At 40.3% G+C, this 23,938-nt stretch overlaps 2 protein-coding genes across 4 annotated transcripts in view; both read left to right on the forward strand.

The window, feature by feature from the left end:
- The first annotated feature begins 3,945 nt into the window (after positions 1 to 3,945).
- Positions 3,946 to 7,040, forward strand: LOC121574434 (zinc finger CCHC domain-containing protein 10). Its single transcript, XM_041887055.1, has 4 exons — positions 3,946 to 4,061; positions 5,181 to 5,342; positions 5,890 to 5,934; positions 6,137 to 7,040. Exons 1-4 carry the CDS (start codon positions 3,946 to 3,948, stop codon positions 6,348 to 6,350), a joined length of 537 nt encoding a protein of 178 aa, XP_041742989.1. The 3' UTR covers positions 6,351 to 7,040.
- Positions 7,041 to 9,101: 2,061 nt separating this feature from the next.
- The window catches only part of LOC121574029 (AF4/FMR2 family member 4), a 36,181-nt gene continuing 21,344 nt past the window's right edge, over positions 9,102 to 23,938 (forward strand). Inside the window, exons 1-2 of one of the 3 annotated variants that reach the window (XM_041886556.2) lie at positions 14,715 to 14,939; positions 15,689 to 15,731. Coding sequence is in view for 1 of the 3 variants with exons in the window: in XM_041886554.2 (XP_041742488.2) it covers positions 14,923 to 14,939 (17 nt within the window). In the remaining 2 variants the exon portion in view is untranslated. Of the gene's footprint in view, positions 9,368 to 14,714; positions 14,940 to 15,688; positions 15,732 to 23,938 lie in introns of those variants that run through there. The other 2 variants (XM_041886555.2, XM_041886554.2) reach the window with 2 other exon arrangements.

Below are 23,938 nucleotides of genomic sequence, written 5' to 3' on the forward strand. Positions count from 1 at the left end.
TTTTTATTTGGATTTCATGTAATGGACATACACTAAATAGTCCAAATTGGTGAAGTGAAATGAAATAAATTAATTGTTTAAAAAAAGTATAAACATAAATAATGGAAAAGTGGTGCGTACATATGTATTCACCCCCTTTGCTTTGAAGCCCCTAAATAAGATCTGGTGCAACCAATTACCTTCAGAAGTCACATAATTAGTTAAATAAAGTCCACCTGTGTGCAATCTAAGTGTCACATGATCTCAGTATATATACACCTGTTCTGAAAGGCGCCAGAGTCGGCAACACCACTAAGCAAGGGGCACCACCAAGCAAGTGGAACCATGAAGACCAAGGAGCGATCCAAACAGGTCAGGGACAAAGTTGTGGAGAAGTAGAGGGTTGGGTAAAAAAAAATATCAGAAACTTTAAACAACCCATGGAGCACCATTAAATCGATTATTAAAAAATTGAAAGAATATGGCACCACAACAAACCTGCCAAGAGAGGGCTGCCCACCAAAACTCACGGCCCAGGCAAGGAGGGCATTAATCAGAGAAGCAACAAAGAGACCAAAGATAACCCTGAAGGAGCTGCAAAGCTCCACATCGGAGATTGGAGTATCTGTCCATAGGACCACTTTAAGCCGTACACTCCACAGAGCTGGGCTTTACGGAAGAGTGGCCAGAAAAAAGCCATTGCTTAAAGAAAAAAATAAGCAAACACGTTTGGTGTTCACCAAAAGCCATGTGGGAGACTCCCCAAACATATGGAAGAAGGTACTCTGGTCAGATGAGACTAAAATTGAGCTTTTTGGCCATCAAGGAAAACGCTATGTCTGGCGCAAACCCAACACCTCTCATCACCCCGAGAACACCATCCCCACAGTGAAGCATGGTGGTGGCAGCATCATGTTGTGGGGATGTAACTCCTGAGTGGCGCAGTGGTCTAAGGCACTGCATCGCAGTGCTAACTGTGCCACTAGAGATCCTGGTTCGAATCCAGGCTCTGTCGCAGCCGGCCACGACTGGGAGGGATGTAGCTCAGTTGATAGAGCATGGCGTTTGCAATGCCAGGGTTGTGGGTTCGATTCCCACGGGGGGCCAGTATAAAGAAATATGTATTCACTAACTGTAAGTCGCTCTGGATAAGAGCGTCTGCTAAATGACTAAAATGTAAATGTAAATGTAATGTTTTTCCATCGGAAGGTCTGGGAAACTGGTCGGAATGATGGATGGCGCTAAATACAGGGAAATTCTTGAGGGAAACCTGTTTCAGTTTCCCAGAGATTTGAGACTGGGACGGAGGTTCACCTTCCAGCAGGACAATGACCCTAAGCATACTGCTAAAGCAACACTTGAGTGGTTTAAGGGGAAACATTTAAATGTCTTGGAATGGCCTAGTCAAAGCCCTGACCTCAATCCAATCGAGAATCTGTGGTATGACTTAAAGATTGCTGTACACCAGTGGAACCCATCCAACTTGAAGGAGCTAGAGCAGTTTTCCCACTGGCTAGATGTGCCAAACTTATAGAGACATACCCCAAGGGACTTGCAGCTGTAATTGCTGCAAAAGGTGGCTCTACAAAGTATTGACTTTGGGGGGGTGAATAGTTATGCACACTCAAGTTCTGTTTTTTTTGTCTTATTTCTTGTGTTTCACAAGAAAAAATATTTTGCATCTTCAAAGTGGTAGGCATGTTGTGTAAATCAAATGATACAAAGCCCCCAAATCCATTTTAATTTCAGTTTGTAAGGCAACAAAATAGTAAAAATGCCAAAGCCCCCAAATCCATTTTAATTTCAGTTTGTAAGGCAACAAAATAGTAAAAATGCCAAGGGGGGTGAATACTTTCACAAGCCACTGTACCTGGCTTAGGAGCCCAATGACCCAAGATAGAATGCATCGTGATATACATACTAACACGCTTGGGAAAGAGTGAAGACATAGACAGGTTTTCACCTACAGTTTCATTTTGTTTCATTTCTAATCTTTATGGATGGACTAACATCCTAGTACTGTTTAATAATATAACTCGCAAACATTGTTACTATTTAGTTGGAGAAAGGATTGTATGTACATGTGTACAATTCTGCAGTGTTACTACAGGGGCGGTTGGCGGGGGTGTATTTGTTTTTGTGTCATTAAATAGGTCGAATTATTGACCTTGGAATCTGTGATTTATTACCACAAATATTATAAAATCATGATTTTCAAGCGCGTTTGGGTGCCAGCGTTTGTACATATCAGCAAAAGTGATCTGCCACAATTTTCCTTCATGGAAAACTACGATATAGTTATGCACTTGTCATTTGTACTTACTAATAGATTTTTTATAAATATTATTACCCATATTCCATGGGTTTACTGACCACAATCCATTGAATTAATATTAAATTGTGTTGATTATTTGGCGTCAGGAGAGCACAGCGCATGGAAGAAAGCAGTGAGATATGCGTTATGTTTCTGCAACATGTTCACTGCTAGCGGGGCAGAGTGCGGGGCGCTTCATTTCGGTCGCGGCTAAGCCCCAGATGTTCTGAATGTCTAGCGACGTCTCTGGTAGGAGCTGCAGAGAAGTACTTTGGAATACGAGATTTTACTGCAGAAGAGTTACAGGATGTGTTGAGTGGTAGTGTCCTGTCGTCCATAGTCCTTTTCATGACTCGGTTCCATTACTTTACACATAAGTGGTTGGACAAAGGGTGCAGTTTTGTTAAGAGCCACGACTCTGAACATTAAAGCCCGATGTCCACCAGATGTATATGCGTTTTGTTTTGCCGGATGTCTAGCCCGCATTTTCCGTACTTGACGCTCATGTGCTTTGCTTTTCAACTAGCTAAAAGCTTCCTTTTGTACCACCGCACAGTAAAGCAACGCATGAGTTGAAAATATTGAGTGCATACGGTACACAGAACGCACCGCAGCCTTTCAAAAAACAAAAGGTTAAATTGATCCACACCTTTATAGGGTTAGGCTTCCCACAGGGCCATATTTCCATGTTACAGCGGTTGTTTACGGAAAACAGACCGAAGACAGAGTAGACTACCTGTGCTAATTAGCTATCTACTTAGCTATGACGCCACAAACGTGTTGTCACTGAAAAATACTGTGGCTGTTAAAACACTACAGTAAGTGTGTAATTTGCATTTGTGAAATTATTTTGATGAGATATGAAATAGAGGGATTTAGAACCGTACCTCAATTGAGAATAGATTCACTTTAGATGGAGTATTTGGCTGTTTTGGCTTCCAGAGCCAATTTACCATTTAAACAGAACATGTAAGGTCCTTGGACTAAGGTTCCTTTAGTCCAATATTGGGCTACATCCTCCCAGGCCGTTGGCCTGGTGTAAGATCAGATAGGGTCAAATAGTAGAATGAGGTAGTGGGTTTGTGATGACTGTAGGATTAGATGACAGGGTAAATGTGTTTTTGTTTTGTTTTCCTTTTCCCCTTTTTGTATCACAAAGTATAATGAATTTATACTCCAGTCCAGTTGGTGGCGGTAATGCAACGTTAATATTGGATGGCAACAACTGTTAAACCCCACTGAAGAAGATGAAGTAGCTCAACCACTGATAAAACAATGAGCCAGATTTTCACCGGATGTATAAATCTGAAGCTTCCGGTTGGCGTTTCCACTTACCACTAAATATGGTGATGAGAGAAAGTCCAGAGGGAGAAGATGGAGCGAGATGGATTTTGGCCGACATTCTGCAAATTTTCTCATTGATGAAACATTTGATCTCAATACAGTTTTATTTTCCCAAAACTAGAATCTGTTACGAACAGAGTGGACTAAGTTTTGTAGACTTTACCCTTTGTCAAAAGTTGCGTTATTTAGGAGCGCAAGGTCGAATTGAGTTATTGCACACGCGCACTTCACAGAGTAGGCGTTCCCTAACGGAAATAGGATCTCGCTAGCTCGTGCTTGGACTGCCCTCCTCGATTGTTCTGCCCACTATGATTCATTTGCTTCCATTGGAAACGACAGGCTGTGGTTTATCTTGGGTTAGTTATCTTTGGATAAACTGCAAAATGGCGACACCCATGCACAGAGTTATTGCTCGTCGGCAAGCGTAAGTTTGGTTATTACAAACATGCTGAGGTCTTTTGGTATACTTACTTGATTCAGCGTAGTTAGTGATAACCGTGTTAAGACTGAGTTCCGAATAGTTAGCTAGCTAACAATACTGTCCTGACTTAACGCTAGCTAGCTACCTACAAAGTTGTTCATTTTGTTTGTGATGATGTGGGCAATAATGATGTACCAAGTTAACAAACAAAATAGTTACATTTCATAAATAGTATACATTTATTTGGCTAACAAGCATGCATTTCCTCCTGTCTGCATGTTTTATAGCCGCTACATAAGTTAGCTAGCGCTAGCCAGCTAGGTAATTAGCTAGCTAACTTACTATTCAAGTGCAACACACTGCGTCTGGGGAACAGAGCCAGCAACTACCGGTGTCACATTGGTCTCAAGATCTCTTCACAGGCTGTAGACACTCAGATACAGTCAGGGAGGCTACTCTGTTCAGAAAAAGTATCCTGTGCACTTACCCCAATATGACCAGGGTAACCAGTTGCCCAAGAAACAGCGGGGACTATCCAACTATTTCAGTATTGATAACTTATACTCATGTCAATGTCTTTTCTCCCCTTCAGTTTATATTTCCTGCAATTCTATCCATTTTGCAATGGGGTTTTGTACTTTGTAGTTAAATCATGTATTCTCGACATAGCTCTTTCTAATATTTATATTACTGTACATTGCATTTTATTACACTGGATTCTTGACATAGCCCACTCTACTGTTGTACAAAAAAGAAACTTCCCTTTTTCAGGACCCGGTCTTTCAAAGATAATTTGTAAAAATCCAAATAACTTCACAGATCTTCATTGTAAAGGGTTTAAACACTGTTTCCCATGCTTGTTCAATGAACCATAAACAATTAATGAACATGCACCTGTGGAACGGTCGTTAAGACAGCTTACAGACGGTAGGCAATTAAGGTCACAGTTATGAAAACTTAGGACACTAAAGAGGCCTTTCTACTGACTCTGAAAAACACCAAAAGAAAGATGCCCAGGGTCCCTGCTCATCTGCGTTGTTAGGAGCGAGTAAAAAAGCATTTTGCTGTACCCGGTACAACATTGCTAAACTGTGTACGAAATGTGATTTGATTTTCATACAGGGAGGCAAATAAACAACATGTTCGGTGTCAGAAGTGTTTGGAGTTTGGACACTGGACATATGAGTGCATTGGTAAACGAAAATACCTTCACAGGCCATCAAGGACAACAGAAATGAAAAAGAAACTTAAAGAAAATGAAAATAAACAGGGTAACACCACAGGGTAAGTCAACCATAAAGTATTTATTTGTTTTGGATGAGCACTTTATATAGCGATGTCACCTTGACAGTGGATCACATTTCTGTTCTGAAGATGTTTTAAACACACTGGAAAGTCACCTGGGTCATGTCCAATGGAGGAGGAGGAGGAGGAGGAGGAGGGTGGTGGTGGTGGTGGTGGTGGTGGTGGTGGTGGTGGTGGTGGTGGTGGTGGTGGTGGTGGTGGTGGTGGTGGTGATGATGATGATGATGGTGGTGATGGGAGGTACCATGTACTGCAATAGCCTCGCGAGCCACCCTGATCTCGCAAGCTTACAGTGGTAATCGGTCTGCAATTCATGAGGCTAGCACTGTAATCCAACCTCATAATTGTCTAGTACTGCCATCAAGGGGTTTTACAGTAGAACTCGTCAATGGGAGGCCATATCCTCTGTAAAGTGATATTAATGTGTTGCCAAGTTTCTTTTCACTTTTAATTTTCCCTGGTTGGTTTTGAATAATCTTTGGAATTTTATCTGCCATGACATGTTACTATTTCTATCTGTATTCAGACCAGGAAAGGAAGACTCCAGTGAAAAAAAAATTAAGAAGAAAAGGTAACTGTCACAGGTTACTTTTCAGCTCTAACCCCATAAAATGCTTCCAACATTGATGGTTGCAGATATAACTTAAATGGGTAGAGCAAAGTCCACTTTGATCTAGGCTGTGCCTGACCTTGCCTGCACTATGTCTTCTGCAATGTACTCACTATTCTGCTTATGTAATAATGGTTCTGTATATTGTGCTACTTGCTTTCAGGTCAAAGGATTCAAGTAGTAGTAGCAGCAGCGATTCTGACAGCTCTTCTAGTGACTCATCGTCTGACAGTAGTGACTCCTCAAGCTCTTCGTCAGACGACAGTGACAGTGATGACAGCTCTAGCTCCTCTTCCTCTAGCAGCTCGGGTTCCGATTCATCTAAAGGCAGTGAATCGGATCAAGGTCCTCCCAAGAAGAAAAAGAAGAAGAAGTGAAGAAGATTGAGCTGGATTGTGTTCCACCGAGACATTAACCTGAGCTAAACTCTGACTCTGCAGTGAGGCATTTTGTATTTGTCAGAAGGTGTTTTCTCTCCCCTGCATTTCCCCCCTGTACAGTCAGTGAAAATGTGTGGTCATATCTCAACTTGGTCTCGAATAACAAGTTAGGAAATTCCTCTAGATTAAAATTTAGAAATGTATGTGCATTTTACATACTTGCTGTAGTTCCTCACTTTCTTCTATTGTTTTTGAGTGACTCCATACATGTACAGCTACGTATCTACTGTTATGACTTTTGCTACTGAAATATATGTAATACATCATTTGGGGGGGCCTGCAGCTGTGGAAACATTTACCAATTTATTTTTATTTTTGTATTCTTTCCAGTACGATTTCAGAAACGTTACCAGCCCAGTATAGCTCGGCTTTAGTTGTAGTGTGAATTGTGAACCCTGTTATTGATTTTGGCATTCTTTTGATATGATAAAATGTTATTGACTGTTGCTAAACTGCCATTTTAAGGACATTTGTATGGTCTCTGTTTTGTTAGGCACAGCCCAAGTGTGATCATGCGAATGTATCCCCCTGCCACCCGTAAGTTGGTCATGCTTTTATTTTATTAATGTTTTTACCTAGTGTCCCAGCATTGAATAATTTAAGGATAAAAAGGCAGTTGCAAGTGTATTTACTTGTTGGTGTTGTTAATTTTTTTCTGTCCAGATGGAACAAAGTCAACCATTTATAGTAATTGAGTACCTTGAAAGTGTAGCAAATTGTATGCATTGGTGTTTTGGGGTGGAACTACTGTGAGGCCATCGAAGGTGTGCCTGGGCGTGGTGCTTGATATAGAGAAGTGTTGTGCTTCCCGATGGAAGGGCCAGGTAGTGTAGAGGGTAGTAAATGGATCTCTTGGCGTAAAGACTAAGGTGTTGGGTTGACAGTCGATGGGCCTGAGTTCGAGTCCCAGTTGAAGCTACCCCCAAATTCGATATATTACAGTGCATTCGGAAAGTATTCAGACGCTTTACTTCATAGACATTTTGTAACGTTACAGCCTTATTCTAAAATTGATGAAATCATTGTTTTTCCTCATCAATCTACACACAATACCCCATAAGGACAAAGTGAAAAAAGTTTTTTTTTTTTTTTTTTAAATTGTTGCACATTTAAATGAAATAAATAACAGAAATACCTTATTTACATAAGTATTCAGACCCTTTGCTATGAGACTCAAAATTGAGCTCAGGTGCATCCTGTTTCCATTGATCATCCTTGAGATGTTTCTACAACTTGATTGGAGTCCACCTTTGGTAAATTCAATTGATTGGACATGATTTGGAAAGGCACACGCCTGTCTATATAAGGTCCCACAGTTGACAGTGCATGTCTGCGCAAAAACCAAGCCATGAGGTCGAAGGAATTGGTCGTAGAGCTCCGAGACAGGATTGTGTCGTGGCACAGATCTGGGGACGGGTACCAAAACATTTGCAGCATTGAAGGTCCTCAAGACACAGTGGCCTCCATCATTCTTAAATGGAAGAAGTTTGAAACCACCAAGACTCTTCCTAGAGCTGGCCGCCTGGCCTAACTGAGCAATTGGGGGAGAAGGGCCTTGGTCAGGGAGGTGACCAAGAACCCGATGGTCACTCTGATAGAGCTCCAGAGATCCTCTGTGGAGATGGTTGTCCTTCTGGAAGGTTCTCCCATCTCTGCAACACTCCACCAATCAGGCCTTTTTGGTAGAATGGCCAGACGGAAGCCACTCCGCAGTAAAAGGCTTGGAGTTTGCCAAAAGGCACCTAAAGGACTCTCAGACCATGAGAAACAAGATTCTCTGGTCTGATGAAACCAAGATTGAAGTCTTTGGCCTGGATGCCAAGCGTCACGTCTGGAGGGAACCTGGCAACATCCCTACGGTGAAGCATGGTGGTGGCAGCATGCTGTGGGGATATTTTTCAGCGGCAGGGACTGGGAGACTAGTCAGGATCGAGGGAAAGCTAAACGGAGCATGCTGCCACCACCGAGCGATCTTTGATGAAATCCTGCTCAGGACCTCAGACTGGGGTGAAGGTTCACCTTCCAACAGGACAACGACCCTAAGCACACAGCCAAGACAATGTTGGAGTGGTTTCGGGACAAGTCTCAATGTCCTTGAGTGGCCCAGCCAGAGACCCGGACTTGAACCCGATCGAACATCTCTGGAGAGACCTGAAAATAGCTGTGCAGCGATGCTCCCCATCCAACTTGACAGAACTTGAGAGGATCTGCAGAGAAGAATGGGAGAAGCTGGTACAGGTGTGCCAAGCTTGTAGCGTCATACTCAAGAAGACTTGTGGCTGTAATCGCTGCCAAAGGTGCTTCAACAAAATACTGAGTAAAGGGTCTGAATACTTATGTAAATGAGTTCTGTTCTATTTCTATGTATTTAAATCTATCTGATAGGTGAAATCTGGATAACGTTTGAAAAACTGGGCCCTGCAATTTATCAGCAGTGGGGGCCAAAAAGTCAGAAAAACAGGCTTCAGCATAATGAAGTTTATGACTTGGGTCAAATGATGAAATTCCTTGAACGCGTTCAGAAACGTATCTACCTTTTAAAAAGTGTATTGCAAAATGTCTCATTAATCTATGTATTAAATACACAACAAAATATTACTTTCCAAGATACTGTAGGATTCATGTAAATGTAAGAATACGCCGTAATCACGTGATCAAGTTTAGGGAACCGAAGTCATCACAGCTGCTTGCATGCATCCACTCATCTCTGCTTAGCTAGCCACCTTGCTAGCTTTGTTGTAAAAATGGATAGAGAAAATAATGACGAATAATTTTCTGCTGGCATCACAGCTATACTTGATAGAGAGGATGTAGTCTTTTCATATGTTTTAAGTATTTTAAGTATTATTGTAAAATTTCTGTCGGGTCCATTTTTTTAACTGGAAAGTGGAAAAGACAAAGAGAAAGGGCTTTCCAATAGCTAGAATGGTTTGGGCCTAAAAAGAAGACAAGAGGTAAGTGGATTAAACAAAATGTTAACTAAAATCTTTATTGTTATGTAGCTACTAGTTAGCTGTTATGGTAACAATTCCTTTGCATTGTAATTTAGCTATTTATCGTGTGTATATGAAAGATAGATGGCCAGTAATATCGAGCAAGTGGTAGTTAGACTAGTTTGCAACGGAAAACTCTAGTTAACATTGTACGTTAGCCAATGCCAGCTAACTTGCTACCGCTAGCTATCCATGGTGACACCCCATTGAAAGTTTTCGTACCGTCGACAGTTTGTTATTAAAATGTTAACGTTAGTTGACAGAATTAAGTCGTTTGCCGACCTTGACTTAGGGGAAAAGTTAGCTGATAGGTCAGTTAGCATGGAAGCTTGGGTGGCTAACTAGCTGGCTACCTGTATCATGAGTCAGTCAGTCAGACATTAAGCCAAAATCTCTGGTCATACTTAACACTCACTGGTGCTTATTTGGACGTCGTTGAACGTGATTTTTACAACAAACAAGTCTGGCAGCAATGTATCCGAAATACATGGGTACTGTAGCTAGCTAGCGTCTCATATATTTTGGGGGACGATTTACAACATTTTTCTTCAAACTGTGGTCCGCGGAGTTACTACGGGGTACCTGAATTATTCTTATCTGGGGGTATGTGAAAAATTATTTTAATAATTATTTTATACCATCGTGGATACCATTTTTGTGTCTCTGCGTCCAGTATGAATGAAGTTGGAGGTAGTTTCACGAGCCAATGCTAACTAACGTTAGCGTAATGACTGGAAGTCTTCGGGAACAGTTGGCATGATAGCTGTTCCTGTTCATCCTACTCTGGGGAATTAGATAAAGGGTTTCATTGTCAAAATCTCGAACTATCCCTTTAATATGGAGGATATTATTCATTGGACCTAATTACTGTTTTTTTCTGTATAGAAATTTCTTAGGCGGGCTGTCTAAGTGGTCATTTTTGGGATTGAAGAACAGTTTGTGTCAATTTAAATGACCAAAACCAGATGGAAAGCATGCAGAAAAGATATTGAACTATATATATATATATATATATATATTTTAAATAAGACAATCTTTGATAACTAACAATCAAATAAAAGCAAGAAAGTCAGGGAGAATAGAAAATTCCCAAAACCGGGCATTCAGGACCCATTTGAAAATGAAATGAAGGAAACCTCAAATCTGAAATTGCACAGGTTCAGAACCCTCTGCCTAAATTAACCTCTCGGTGTCGATTCACACTAATTGTCTGAGGGTATTTTTCTCAGATGATTTTATATCAAACCAGACCAATGCATGATGGCATGCATCCCATAGTAAAGTGCTTTTTTATTTATTTATGCTGAACAAAAATATTAATGCAACAATTTCAAAGATTTTACTGAGTTACAGGTCATAGAAGGAAATCAGTCAATTGAAATAAATAAATTAGGCCCTAATCTATGGATTTCATATCACTGGGCAGGGGCACAGCCATGGGTGGACCTGGTAGGGCATAGGCTGTATTGCAGATAGAAATACTTCTCAGAACATTACATTCTCTGGCAACAGCTCTGTTGGACAATCCTGTAGTCAGCATGCCAATTACATGCTCCCTCAACTTGAGACATCTATGGCATTTTGTTGTGTGACAAAACTGCACATTTTAGAGTGGCCTTTTATTGTCGCCAGCACAAGGTGCACCTGTGTAATGATCATCCTGTTAAATCAGCTTCTTGATATGCCTCACCTTTCAGGTGGATGGATTATCTTGGCGAAGGAGAAATGCTCACTAACAGGGATGTAAACAAATTTGTGCACACATTTTGAGAGAAATAATATTTTTGTGCGTATGGAAAAAATCGGGCATCTTTTATTTCAGCTCATGAAACGTGGGACCAACACTTTACATGTTGCGTTTATATTTTTGTTCAGTATAGATAGCCCAAGTAGTACTTTTTTGACAGTGTTAAGTTGGTGCCCTTTACATGACAACTGCTGTAACAATAAGAATGTTAGAATTTCTTCAATATGAACACCATTGTCTTCCCTTATGTCCCATTTTAATAAAAGATACAAAACAGCGCTAAATAGCTGTAATTTTCTCCAATCACAGTTGCCTTGCTGGGTTTAGGAATCCATTTGAAGTGCTACAGTGAGGAAGGGGCAGCTCACAAGTCTTGGTAGTTGCTACATAATTACCAATTTCACTGAGGCATGGCCTCTGCTGGCAAGCAAAATAAGTGCTACAGTACACAGACGTATACTTCTGTGTGAAGTCTTCCCAACTTCCTGTTTAGGTTTGCTCTATGGCTTCAGCTAGCCTAACCGTTTCCTCCAAGGCCAACTGTGAACTGCTCAACAACTTGGCTATACAGCCAAGTTATGATAGCAATGTTTAGGCTATTGTTTCATCTGGTGGTGATGCAAGGATTCTGCAATCCTAGTACAGTTTTTTTTATTTTTTATTTTTATAAATGTACAAGCAATGAATGTAGTGTAAATGTGGTTATTTACATCTTGCAAGACAATGCACAGGACAATTTATTCATCCAAGATGGCAAAAACTTAGGCTAGCCTACCATAAATGTAGCCTATTGTTTTTTTGTTTTTTTAACAAAGCTGTAAATGGTGGGTTTCAGGTTGGAAATAAGTTATTGCAATCAAGGATTGATGAAACTGCAGATTTAGCCTACCCGCTGATAGCAAAGCAACAGCTTTTTTTGCATTGTGTTTCAGACCCCCATGTCTAAAGTAGTCTGACTAGACTAGTAGTTAGACACTTGTTTTTGAATACTAGTTGTTCCTGCTTAAACCAGCACCTGGACGCACTGCTGTGCACAGGGTTTATTTTTAGTCAGACTAGATCTCCGTAAGTGTTCCATGAGTTTATATTCTGATTTATTTCGCTAACACAATCTAGCCTTGTCAATTGGTTTTATACCGCAGTCATAGGTGAGTAGTTTAAGGCCCTTGCTCTTGGTGAAACTAATAAGCCATCAGCTGCTCCCTCAGGGCTCTTGGGTCACAGCAAAAGAATATGCTGCTCACCACCCCATGTTGCAGCATTTGTTCCTTTTGACTCTGGATACAATTATGTTGTATGACAGCATATCATGCAGGCTATTTTATTGAACGCATAGCCTACTACAACACAGGTCCTACATCAGGGGTCTCCAACCTTCTTCCTGGAGAGCTATCCTCCTGAAGGTTTTTGCTTCAAACCCAGTTGTAACTAACCTGGTTCAGTTTATCAACCAGCTAATTATTAGAATGAGGTGTGCCAGATTAGGGTGGGAGTGAACCTACAGGACGGTAGCTCGCCAGGAACAGGGTTGGAGAGCCCTGGCCTACATCATATAGCCTAGTAGGCCTACAACTTTGTTCTAATGTGACGCTGTGCTATTGTTTTTATTTACCAAAACAATAAATGAGATGTTTATAGGCTATTTGTGCAGACAGAGGAGTGAAAGTGCCTGTTTAATGATGTTTATGGTATTTAGAGGTACAGTACTAGGCTTGGTTAGCCTTATTTAGGTTTCAATTTGTAGTTCAGGTCTTAATAGATATGCAAGTGTTCCAAATATAGCCTCTTCAACTGTTTGGTGAGTAAGTAGTCTATGTCTGATGGGACAGGGAAGCAGCCTACTGAATAATACAGGAATTTCCATGATGAGGCTTGTTTGAGCTGTTGGTTCTTGTTATTTCACTAAACAATAAGACACAGGTTTTGTTTTGTAAACCGACTCCTGCAACATGTTTGGTGTTAAGCCTGTATGTTCATTTAAAGCTTATTTTAAAGAGAAAAATGGTACATTAGCCTAACTTATCCTTGCCTTTAGGCGTAATACTAAAACAAATGACTTATGGCTTAATACTAGGAAGTTGCAGCTAAATTGAGACTGCATTATGCATAATTGACTTAGAACTAGGCTAGCCTTTATCAATATGTTAGTGAGAAGGACCTTGACCCTGTGACACAAAGGCAAGGAGTTATTTGAAGCGTTAAAAATTAGCTTACTTTTGTTCCCCTTTAACCGTTCTTTGATATAGGCTAGGCCTAATTGTAATCCATTGAATGTAAAGGCCAATTGACTCCCCAAACTCCTGACTGTCCACCTTCATTTTCATATATGTAAAGCATCTGAAATAATATTTCCCAAGCTGTCTTAATGGATTTGCTCAAGTCATAAAAGTCCACTTAGGCCTAGTGTTTCCATATGGAGAGTGGCACACATCCTGCTGCTCACAGCCGTTGTCATCGCTAACGTCACTCACTACAATGCTGTTCCAGGAATTTCATTTTTATGGCGCCTTGACTTGACAATGAGCAATGGGGTTGGCAAGAGCACAAACAGATCTGGGATCAGGCTAAAGTGGACTAGGCGTAGGCTATAGGCCTAAACTCTCATTGCATTCAATTAGCCTACTGCTCTATTGACAATTCTTTGAATCTTATATGGGAGGCTACTCATTCAGAGGTGTTCAATATGGCTATTTATTCAGGCTTTGGTTTCTGCCACCTCCATTCAAGTAGTTGTGCTATACCACTTCTGGGCAATAGGCTATGTCATCATATTGCTGATGAAAATGTCTGTCTGGGAAATGCCTTTAGTGTGTGTTGAGTAGGGTTTCCCCTGTTGCCTATCTCTAGTAGAAAACAGGCACTGTCCCTTTAAAGAAATTGCTGCTAGTTTACCCAGTGCTCCAGGGCATAGTGGGGGAGGGAGGTTGTTGACGGGAAGTCAGGCTCTGGTTGGCTCTAGCGTCCTCAGAGTGGCTCATGACATCACAAGGAGGAGAGGCTCAGTGGCATAAAATAACATCTCCTTTTATGGAACTAGATGGACTATACCATTTTCCGGAAGAGGTTGCTATTCTCTTTATTGTGGAGACTTTCCTTATTTTTCCTCCCTAAAGTGTGACACATTCATCAACTTTATCGTTCCACTATTTTAGGCCCAGGCCTATGTTTTTCTCCTGCCAATTCATATTCCTTTTATTGTATTTTTTACTCTACTGATCTTGTTTAGATTAATTTGTTTAGAGAAGGCTTTGTGGTGTAAAGGGAGACTTGCCCTAGCACAGTGATAGACATTCTATTCCATCTTGTTCTCTTTGAAAATGATGTCCTTAATTACCACTGTTCCAAAGACCCTTAAGCTCCTGTCAGTACTATTTTGCCTTGTGGCAGTACAACTGGTTTGTTCCAATTATATCTCAAACACCTCCAAGAGTGTACGACACATTGTGCACTCATGCAGGCAACCCTCCCATCACACACACAAAGAGCCTCCTCTCAACTTCACGTATTGTCCCCTGCCTTTAGCACACCCGCTGTTCGGCAGGGTGGTATCTCCCGTGAACGAGCAGTAACCTCCCCTCCCTGTCAGATTTATCTCTACACCAAGGAAATACTGTAATGCCGATGCTGTAGATCAGGAAACCCAGTTTTGAAAACGCCTGTCATCATTAAAGGAGTACTGCCAGAGAGCAGGCTGGCAGAGCATGACAACACTTCTGAATCCCATGGAGTTTCACTGAATCCCCTTTCCAATGTTTCAGTGCTTTGGGCCATGGCCTCTCTGTCAGGGTAAGCAACACAACTAGTTGGTTTCTCTTGTTGGTGTTCTGGCGACATTTCCTGTGAATAGCGTTAGTCTAACTGTGTTGTGCTAGTCAGACTGTCACCAAACTTCATTAATATATCGTGATAGGGTTATGATGGAAGTGTGGAAATGTATTTTTCTCAAAGAAGCATGGCACTACTTTCATGGTGTTCAGACACTTATATATCTACCCCTTCAGTTTTTTTCTTAGTCTGTTTGTCATATAGAAGTGAGGTCAGGAGGCCTTAATTACCAGTAAAGTAGGGCTCATGCCCCCCCCCCAGTTAACATTTAAACTCCCTAGACTTGGACTTTACACTCAAGTAATAGAGAGCAATAGTAATGGCGTATTTCTGTAAGTACTAACTCCGCCATGGCTCGTCGGCCAAAGCCTATCGGAAAATTATTTTTTTGGTGGGGATAAACACCGAAAATAAGCTCTGTGGTAAAGACAGACTTAAGAGATCTTATACGTTTGGTTCTGAGAATCTTCATCAGCGAACGTCACTTTTTGTGAACTTTGAAGTATTTATGTAATCAAAACAAGCACATAAAGGCTTCATAATTCATAGAAGTTATGTTAACTGACTGTTATTATCTTATAGAAGAAAACGTATAGTATCTCCTAAGCCTGTGTTAACCTCAGACCTTATTTTTGGCGCTTATCCCAAAACCCCATTTCCCCCATAGGAATGGCTGAACGAACCTGAGGTAACTAATTTCTGTTTTTTAGGACTACAAGCTGGTGAGCTCTATTTGCACCGTTAGGTACTAAGGTTGGTATGAAAATGCATTGCTTGACTGGTAACCTTGCCCACAACCCATTATTTTCTACAAATGTGTTTGGTAGTACAGTTTTAGTCTTCGTACCAGTGCTAAAATGTGAGTAAAAGTGAGATTTTCAAGATAAAATTCAATTGGGCAGGTATGGTCTTTTATATTTCATAGTTGGATGATTCTCACGAAACTGGCACTAGACCAAAATAAATGTAATTTTTTGCCGTAATTCCTCCTGGATCACTAAGATTAGGACCTGTTAAAAAAACTGTACCTAGCTCTATTAGAGATTAAGTTACCAAATGCATCATCAAACTGTCATTTGTTAATCCCAAATGACTTGCATAATACTAAAATCACTGATCTTAATGCAATTGACTAAAATACTGTAATTACTTGCATGTATTTTCAAGTCAAAAGTGGACTTAATGGAAAGTTCTACCCCAAAACTATCTTTTGGTATTGGTTGCATTAGTCCATTGTTGATATAGTATTTTAAAAGTTATATATCTTGAACTTGATTGCTGATATGCAAAATATTTTGGGACTATATCAACAATGGACTAATTAACTAAACTAAACATTTACATTTTAGTCATTTAGTAAATGCTCTTATCCAGAGCGACTTACAGTTAGTGAGTGCCAATAGTTTTTGGGTGGAGTCTTCCATCCGATTTGGACCAAACTTTTTTCAAAAAGTGAGTAAGACATGAGGAATCAAAATAAGTGGTCAAAAGCCTGCCACGGACCCGCTATCCCCACGCCAATCCCACCCCAACAACGAGTGTATATAGTATCAGTTCTCTAGGTTTGACAAGTAGTATGGAGCTGCGGCTCGGAGTATTGTTTCTTTATCCTATGTAAGGTATTCTCAGTGAATTAGTTCAGAGAAATTAGTAATTGAAGCTGTTGGGTTTATGTCCCATTCTACACCCTGATATGTACAGGTTCTGACTACTAGATGGTCCTCTGTAGCTCAGCTGGTAGAGCACGGCGCTTGGAACGCCAAGGTGGTGGGTTCCATCCCCGGGACCACCCATACACAAAAAAAAAATTATGCACGCATGACTGTAAGTCGCTTTGGATAAAAGCGTCTGCTAAATGGCATATTATTATATTAGTAGATGGCGCTATTCCTGCTATTGTTTTTTTAAGAACCCCCCATTGTTAACCAATATGTAATTTGGGTGAACTATCCCTTTAGCAATGGGGGGAGAATTCTTTATAAAATAATCCCCTAATAGCAGGAACAGCACCATCTAGTGGTCAGAACCTGGTAATATCAGAATGAAGGTTGGGACATAAACCCAACAAATGCAATGACTCATTTCTCTGAAACGGGGAAAAAACTTCACCAACTTCACTGAGAATACATTACAAAGGATGAAGAAACAATACGGAGTCGTAGCTCCATCCTAATTGTCAAACATAGTATTAGTTCTCTATCTTGGGTAAGCGTACCCATTAAGCCCACTTCCATCTTTTGGATTCAAATAAAAAAAAACGACACAACAAAAATATAAATGCAACAATTTCAAAGATACAGTTCATATAAGGGAATCAGTCAATTTAAGTAAATTCATTAGGGCCTAATCTATGGATTTCACATGACTGGAAACACATTGTTAAAATAAAATCTGTATCTGGTGTGATCATCATTTGCCTCATGCAGTTCGACACATCTCCTTCGCATAGAGTTGATCAGGCTGTTGATTGTGGCCTGTGGAATTTTGTCCCACTCCTCTTCAATAGCTGTGCGAAGTTTCTGGATATTGGTGGGAACTGGAACACGCTGTCATACACATTGATCCAGAGCTTCCCAAACATGCTCAATGGGTGACATGTCTGGTGAGTATGCAGGCCATGGAAGAACTGGGACAGTTTCAGCTTCCAGGAATTTTTTACAGATCCTTGCGACATGGGGCTGTGCATTATCATGCTGAAACATGAGGTGATGGCGGCGGTTGAATGGCACGACAGTGGGACTCGTCACGGTATCTCTGTGCATTCAATTGTTTGTTGTCCATAGCTTATGCCTGCCCATACCATAACCCCACCGCCACCATGGGCCACTCTGTTCACAAAGTTGACATCAGCAAACCGCTCACCCACACAACGCCATAGACGCTGTCTGCCATCTGCTCAGTACATTTACATTTAAATTTTTAGTCATTTAGCAGACGCTCTTATCCAGAGCGACTTACAGTTAGTGAGTGCATACATTTTTGTTTTTTTATTTTATATTTTAAAAAATCATTCTGACCCCCCCCGTGGGAATCGAACCCACAACCCTGCCGTTGCAAACGCCATGCTCTACCAACTGAGCTACATCCCTGCTGGCCATTCCCTCCCCTACCCTGGACGACGCTGGGCCAATTGTGCGCCGCCCCATGGGTCTCCCGGTCACGGCCAGCTACGACAGAGCCTGGATTCGAACCAGGATCTCTAGTGGCACAGCTAGCACTGCGATGCAGTGCCTTAGACCACTGCGCCACAGTACAGTTGAAACCAGGTTTCATCCGTGAAGAGCACACTTCTCCAGCGTGCCAGTGGCCATCTCAGGTGAGTATTTGCCCACTGAGGTCAGTTATGATGCCAAACTGCAGTCAGGTCAAGACCCTGATGAGGACGATGAGCACGCAGATGAGCTTCCCTGAGATCGTTTCTGACAGTCTGTGCAGAAATTTTTCGGTTCTGCAAACCCAAAGTTTTGCCTGCTGTCCGGGTGGCTGGTCTGACGATCCCGCAGGTGAAGAAGCCGGATGTGGAGATCCTGGGCTGGTGTGGTTACACGCGGTCTGCGGTTGTGAGGCCGGTTGGACGTACTGACAAATTCTCTAAAACGACATTTGCGGTGGCTTATGGTAAAAAAAAGTCACATTTTAGAGTGGTCTTTTACTGTCCCCAGCACACGGTGCACCCGTGTAATGATCATGCTGTACCTTTTTTAATACACAGTACAGAGGGAGATTTGAAACTGTTCAGATGGGCTTAAAGAAGACAAGTTGAATTAACAAAAATAGCAGTGCAGCAAATGTGAATTATTTTTCAGCTAATTCATTGAAGTTCTGTGTGTTACGGTTTTTGTTGCATGACTTCTTATCCACAGAGGGCCAGTGTGGGTGCAGGTTTGTGTTCTAACCAAGCAATAACACACCTGATTCAACTAATCATGTCTTGATTGAAGTCTATGATTCAGTTGAATCAGCTGTGTACTAGTCGGCAAGAACAAAAGCCTAAGTCCGCATTGATCTCTGTGCATATAATTGGACACCCCTTTGTTGTAATATAATTTTAAGAAATGTCAGTTTTGGAAATAAATTAAGATTAAGATTATTTAAGAGGTGGGTTTATTTGGAACACCCATGGGCTTAAAGGGTACACTCTGTACCCTTTAAGTCCAGTCCTGACTTTTTTTATTTTATTTTTATTAAAACATTTAAGTAAAGTCATAACTTCACATGATATTAATCTTTCATTTTATATCCACTTTTCTTACAAAAATATGTACAGTTAGAAATGTCTAACCTTTGGTGGGCTTAATAGGTACACTTACCCTACTTATTGTTAGGGTGGGATTGGCGTGGGAGGTTCAGTGGGTGGCTTTTGACAATTTCTTAGGATCCCTCGTGTCTAACTCATTGTTAGAAAAAAGTTTGGTCCAAATCGGATGTTAGTTACTATATTTAAGTGATAATGCCAGAGAAGCCGGTGTTTGGAGGATATATTGGCACGGGTGTTGCAAACCGTGCCAAGATATCCTCCAAACACCGGCTTCAGATAGGCTTAAAGAAGACAAATTATTCAGTATTATATGAATCCTATAAATAAAAATGACCAATTTGGGTGCACTCAATTATCTTAATTTCTAAGTAATCAAATTATATTTGAACAAAATGAATGTTGCAGGAATGCAATTCTTATCTGTTTCAAACAATTTCATAACAATCTGAGATGGTGGGTGTTGAATCATCATTCTTGTGCTCTTTGAGGTGGAACGACCCAAAAGGGACTTTCTTATAAAAAGTTATTTTTCCAAGGTCTTTACAGGTAATATTGGTGTATTAGGACGTGGATATGTGTGGTTCTAAGGTATTTTAGATATATTTCTAAATTGAATGGGATCCTATGGGCAAATGGCATAACATGATATGCCTATAAAGTATCTAAATATGTAGGATATGGACCAAAAACTGTCTTGGGATATCAAACAACAGTATAGGTAAGTGCTACAACATGTCATTATGGGGAATATCCTCCTTTTAAGTGGTGGGAAACTCCAGATTGTGGATTTAAGTAAATTAAATGGCAAACCCTACTTAATCAAATAACCAATGTTTTACAAAAAAATCTATGCAGTAGGTGTAAGCAGTGGTCCTAGTGAATAATTAAAGTTACCAGAGCAGCACAGCCATTGACTATACATTCGAATTAATTTATCATTACTGAAACAAACCTAAAATGTGGTAATGAGAAATGTGTGACTAGGTAATGAGGCCCTTAGCTCAATCTATAGACTGCCATTATGAGTCCGCAAACAATTGACCACATCGATAAAGCCCATTCATGCCTCCATGTTGGTAAGTTAATGGTTCTTTTGGGTTTTTACCAATTTGAGCTTTTTAGTCATTACGGTAATGAGAAGGTCAAGGGGGTGTTTTGAGAATAAGAACCTCATTCTGAAGGCATATAAGTGAAGATATTAAATTAACTTGTGGTCATCTAAGGACGACTACTCTAGATGATGCATCATGAGTGAATAAAACTTTATTTAAAAAATTATTGGAGATTTTACAGGAACTTGAAAAAGTGTTAGGTGATGAGAAACATGGCCAGTGTTTTTACGTAATAAATCATATATTTTAATGTAAACTTCAACTAGTATTAGGGTTAAGCGATGTCAACCTTTGTGTTATCGTGATTATCGACACATAAAAAATTGATAGACGATGCTATTGGCCAACAATTTAATGTAAAAACATTTTTGGGATAAAAGTAACAAACCCTGCTAAAATGACAGTTAGGCTATAGTGCGAAATCGAATGTAACTGGACGAATCATAACGAATGATAGTGTTAGTGTTGCAGGCAAATCTTTTCCAATATTCCTTTCTGGTGGAGGAGCTTCAGCATGGAGCAGGTTGGTGTCTGTCTATGTGGCTCGCTGTGATGGAGCAGTGACAGATTGATGTGGAACGGGCTGGGCTGTCTTACCATAGTGACATGATGGGCTGGATAGAAGCAGTTTACCGTCTTCAGAACTGGATTATTTGCCTCATAATATAATGTAAAAATAAATAATATTGTTTGTTCTGTCTATCATTAAGCTGTGATTGAGAATAGCCTATGTCTAGGCTTATTCTATTGACTTTAATTCTTGTTATTTTTGAAAGCCACAACTTTAGGACAACACCTTCGTAGGCTAGAATATTTGGGAAATAAGCTACTTTTCATTACTTTAACTCATCTTAAGGGTCCAATGCAGCCGTTTTTTTATCTCCATATCAAATAATTTCTCTGTAACAATTAAGTACCGTACTGTGATTTGTTGTCAATTAAAATGGTCAAAAAGAAACAAAAATTGTTTCTTAGCAAAGTGGAATATCTCAAGTAAGAATTTAGCTAGGCCTGTCTGGGAGTGGTCTAAGTGGGGAGGAGAACTGAAAACTAGCTGTTATTGGCAGAAAGGTTTGGAACTCTCTTTCTTATTGGTTTATTAACTAATTTACCTCATTGTGATGTCACCATGGAAGGCCAAAACTCCATCCCATGAAAATGGGCCTACATTTCAGGCGGTCTTTTCAAACCGCTCTTACACTAAAAGGGCATTATCATTTTCACAATTTAACAGTATTATTCCAACCTCATTGTGTGGAAATGTATTCAAAACAGGAATATCATGTTTTTAACTGCACTGACAGCTTTTATGATAGGCTTGAGGGATGTTCTCCAATGATGGATTGGGGGCAGAGTGAAAAAGTTTAGGTCCCACTGGGCTTAACCATCATCTGTCAAATCACGATACCGTCACAATCGGCAATGGCTGTCAATCATCATCATCATCGATAGACGATGCTATCTTTATATTGCCCAGCCCTAACTAGTATAATATTTTTATGCTTTATGGACAAACTACAGCAACATATTTTGTTTTATTCAAATAAGTGAGTTTATTTTTATTTTTTATAATTGTATAAAATAACCTGAGAATTTAATCTGGACGCATTTCGGTAATGAGAATTTGGGGTGGAAATGTTAAATGCATTTAAAATAAGACACTTTGGCATAATCTAGGCATCTTAGTCTTCAAGATGATACTGGATTGTTGCAGATGCATCATGGCTTTATAACTCAATTTGCTACTGCCATGGTTAGAACTTGTTTCATGAGAATCACCCAGTTGTTGTTTGGTAGCATTGTCTTCAGCTTTAGTAATGTAGATCAGAGCCAGCTGGTCGGGCATATGGCTACAGTACATTGTTCACAGCATAGGTCTAGTTTCAATTTATGCATGGTTGAGTCAAAGTTAGTGCTAGGCCTCATTCTAGTTTCACTTGTTTTGTTTAATGGCTCTGCAGTGGTCTACTGTTAACACTTGACTACCGGTATGTATGCACAGGTGCCATTGAAACCTTTAATAGATATGTTGTTGACACTCTCCCGATTTTCTCTAAAGGCGTCCGCATGCTTCCCATCCTAAACAGTTTGGAACAGTTTGTGCATATATTATGATGATATTTTGTGATTCCTTTTTTTATATAACTTTTTTTTTGTTGTATTCAGCAAGTTTTTTGGGAGGATGTTCGTGCGCACAAATTTTTTTCTTACGCCCCTTCGACAGTGATTGGTCAACAGTAGGGATGATTCAATAAAGTATTTGTTTATAAAGTATTTGTTAAACGAGACAACTCATTTTCAAACAAAATTTTTCATTGAGAAATACTGCACCAAACATCTTAGTTAGATGTAAAATTACGTGACTAAGATCTCCTCGGTAAAAACTTCAATTAATGACAGATTTCTTGAGTTATCTTAGATTAATTCTGACTATTTTGAGGAAGTGTATACTGGCTACGGCATCTCAAAATGGTCAAACTGCGAAGCTCTTTTAAGGGAGTATGCGAGCACACCCTTCGGTTGGCCTAGCAACCGGCCGAACTGAAGCATGCTGACTCCTTAAGCCCCCACTTGCCTCATAATATACAGCAGATAATTAGAATGGGATGAATGGTGAGGGGAGCGTTTAGAGGGCCAGGACATAATACATTTGATCATTCAGCTTTGTTTAACTAAACAGCCCATTCACACATTTACTCAAGGCCCATCTCTAATGGTGTCATTTGCATCTACAAATACTAATGACAGCCCTCCCTCACCATCAGTTTCTGAATTATTTTAGTTAGGCTAGCCTACTTCTTATGTGAAGGTCTTTGGTAGGTTATTTTGTTTTCTTACATTTTGCCAATCTCCTGTTTCTCACTTTTTTATATGGTTGGCATATAAAAAAGCAGTTAAATGACGGTATCATACCAGTTATGACTTTGTCACTTCCTGTTCCTGACCTGTATAGTTAATGGAAGGTAGAAAACCATCTGCTTTCAGTGATGACTCAACCCTGTAGCTTATAGTGTATTGAGCAGTCAGGGAATTGCCATATGCCCTATGTAGCCTAGTCTAATCAGGAAACCGTTAAACAGCACAGATGTGCAGTGCCCTGTGTTTTGAGGGAAGGTGGGGGGACAGGCCAGGGTAACCTTACACTTTCAACACTCCTTAAATTTTTGTTATACCCTTCACAGCAACAGAAAGGGGTAGGTCTGTATGTCAAAGTGCTGGCATATTTGAGGAACTACCAACTAACCTTTCGCTTCATGGAGATCTCTATTAATAGAACCCACTTTTCAGGTGTTGCCTGACCTCTTATGACATTGAGCACATTTCCCTCTTAGTACATATGCCTAGTTTTGTTTAGAAAATCATCTTGTTGACAGTTCACTATGAACAGTAGTTAGACCTATTCTGAATCGCTGTTCACTCTACAACATGGATGCCAATCACTAGAGATTGAATACAAAGGCAATGGCTTTGTTTTTGAAACCACAATAATAGAACTCATGATTAGAATGGCATATGTGTACACATTTTCTATATGATGTCTCCAGATGCTTGCAGTTAGGGCTGGGCGATATGGCCTACAAATCATATCT

The sequence above is a fragment of the Coregonus clupeaformis genome, chromosome 9 (assembly GCF_020615455.1).
Source record: "Coregonus clupeaformis isolate EN_2021a chromosome 9, ASM2061545v1, whole genome shotgun sequence".
In the NCBI taxonomy this organism is placed as follows: Eukaryota; Metazoa; Chordata; class Actinopteri; order Salmoniformes; family Salmonidae; genus Coregonus; species Coregonus clupeaformis.

Excerpts from the sequence above, each read along its gene's own strand:
- LOC121574434 (XM_041887055.1), top strand. The coding sequence starts at position 3,946 with ATGATTCATTTGCTTCCATTGGAAACGACAGGCTGTGGTTTATCTTGG. Across the intron at positions 4,062-5,180 it reads GTTATTGCTCGTCGGCAAGC|GGAGGCAAATAAACAACATG; the intron begins GTAAGTTTGGTT and ends ATTTTCATACAG. Across the intron at positions 5,343-5,889 it reads AAACAGGGTAACACCACAGG|ACCAGGAAAGGAAGACTCCA; the intron begins GTAAGTCAACCA and ends ATCTGTATTCAG.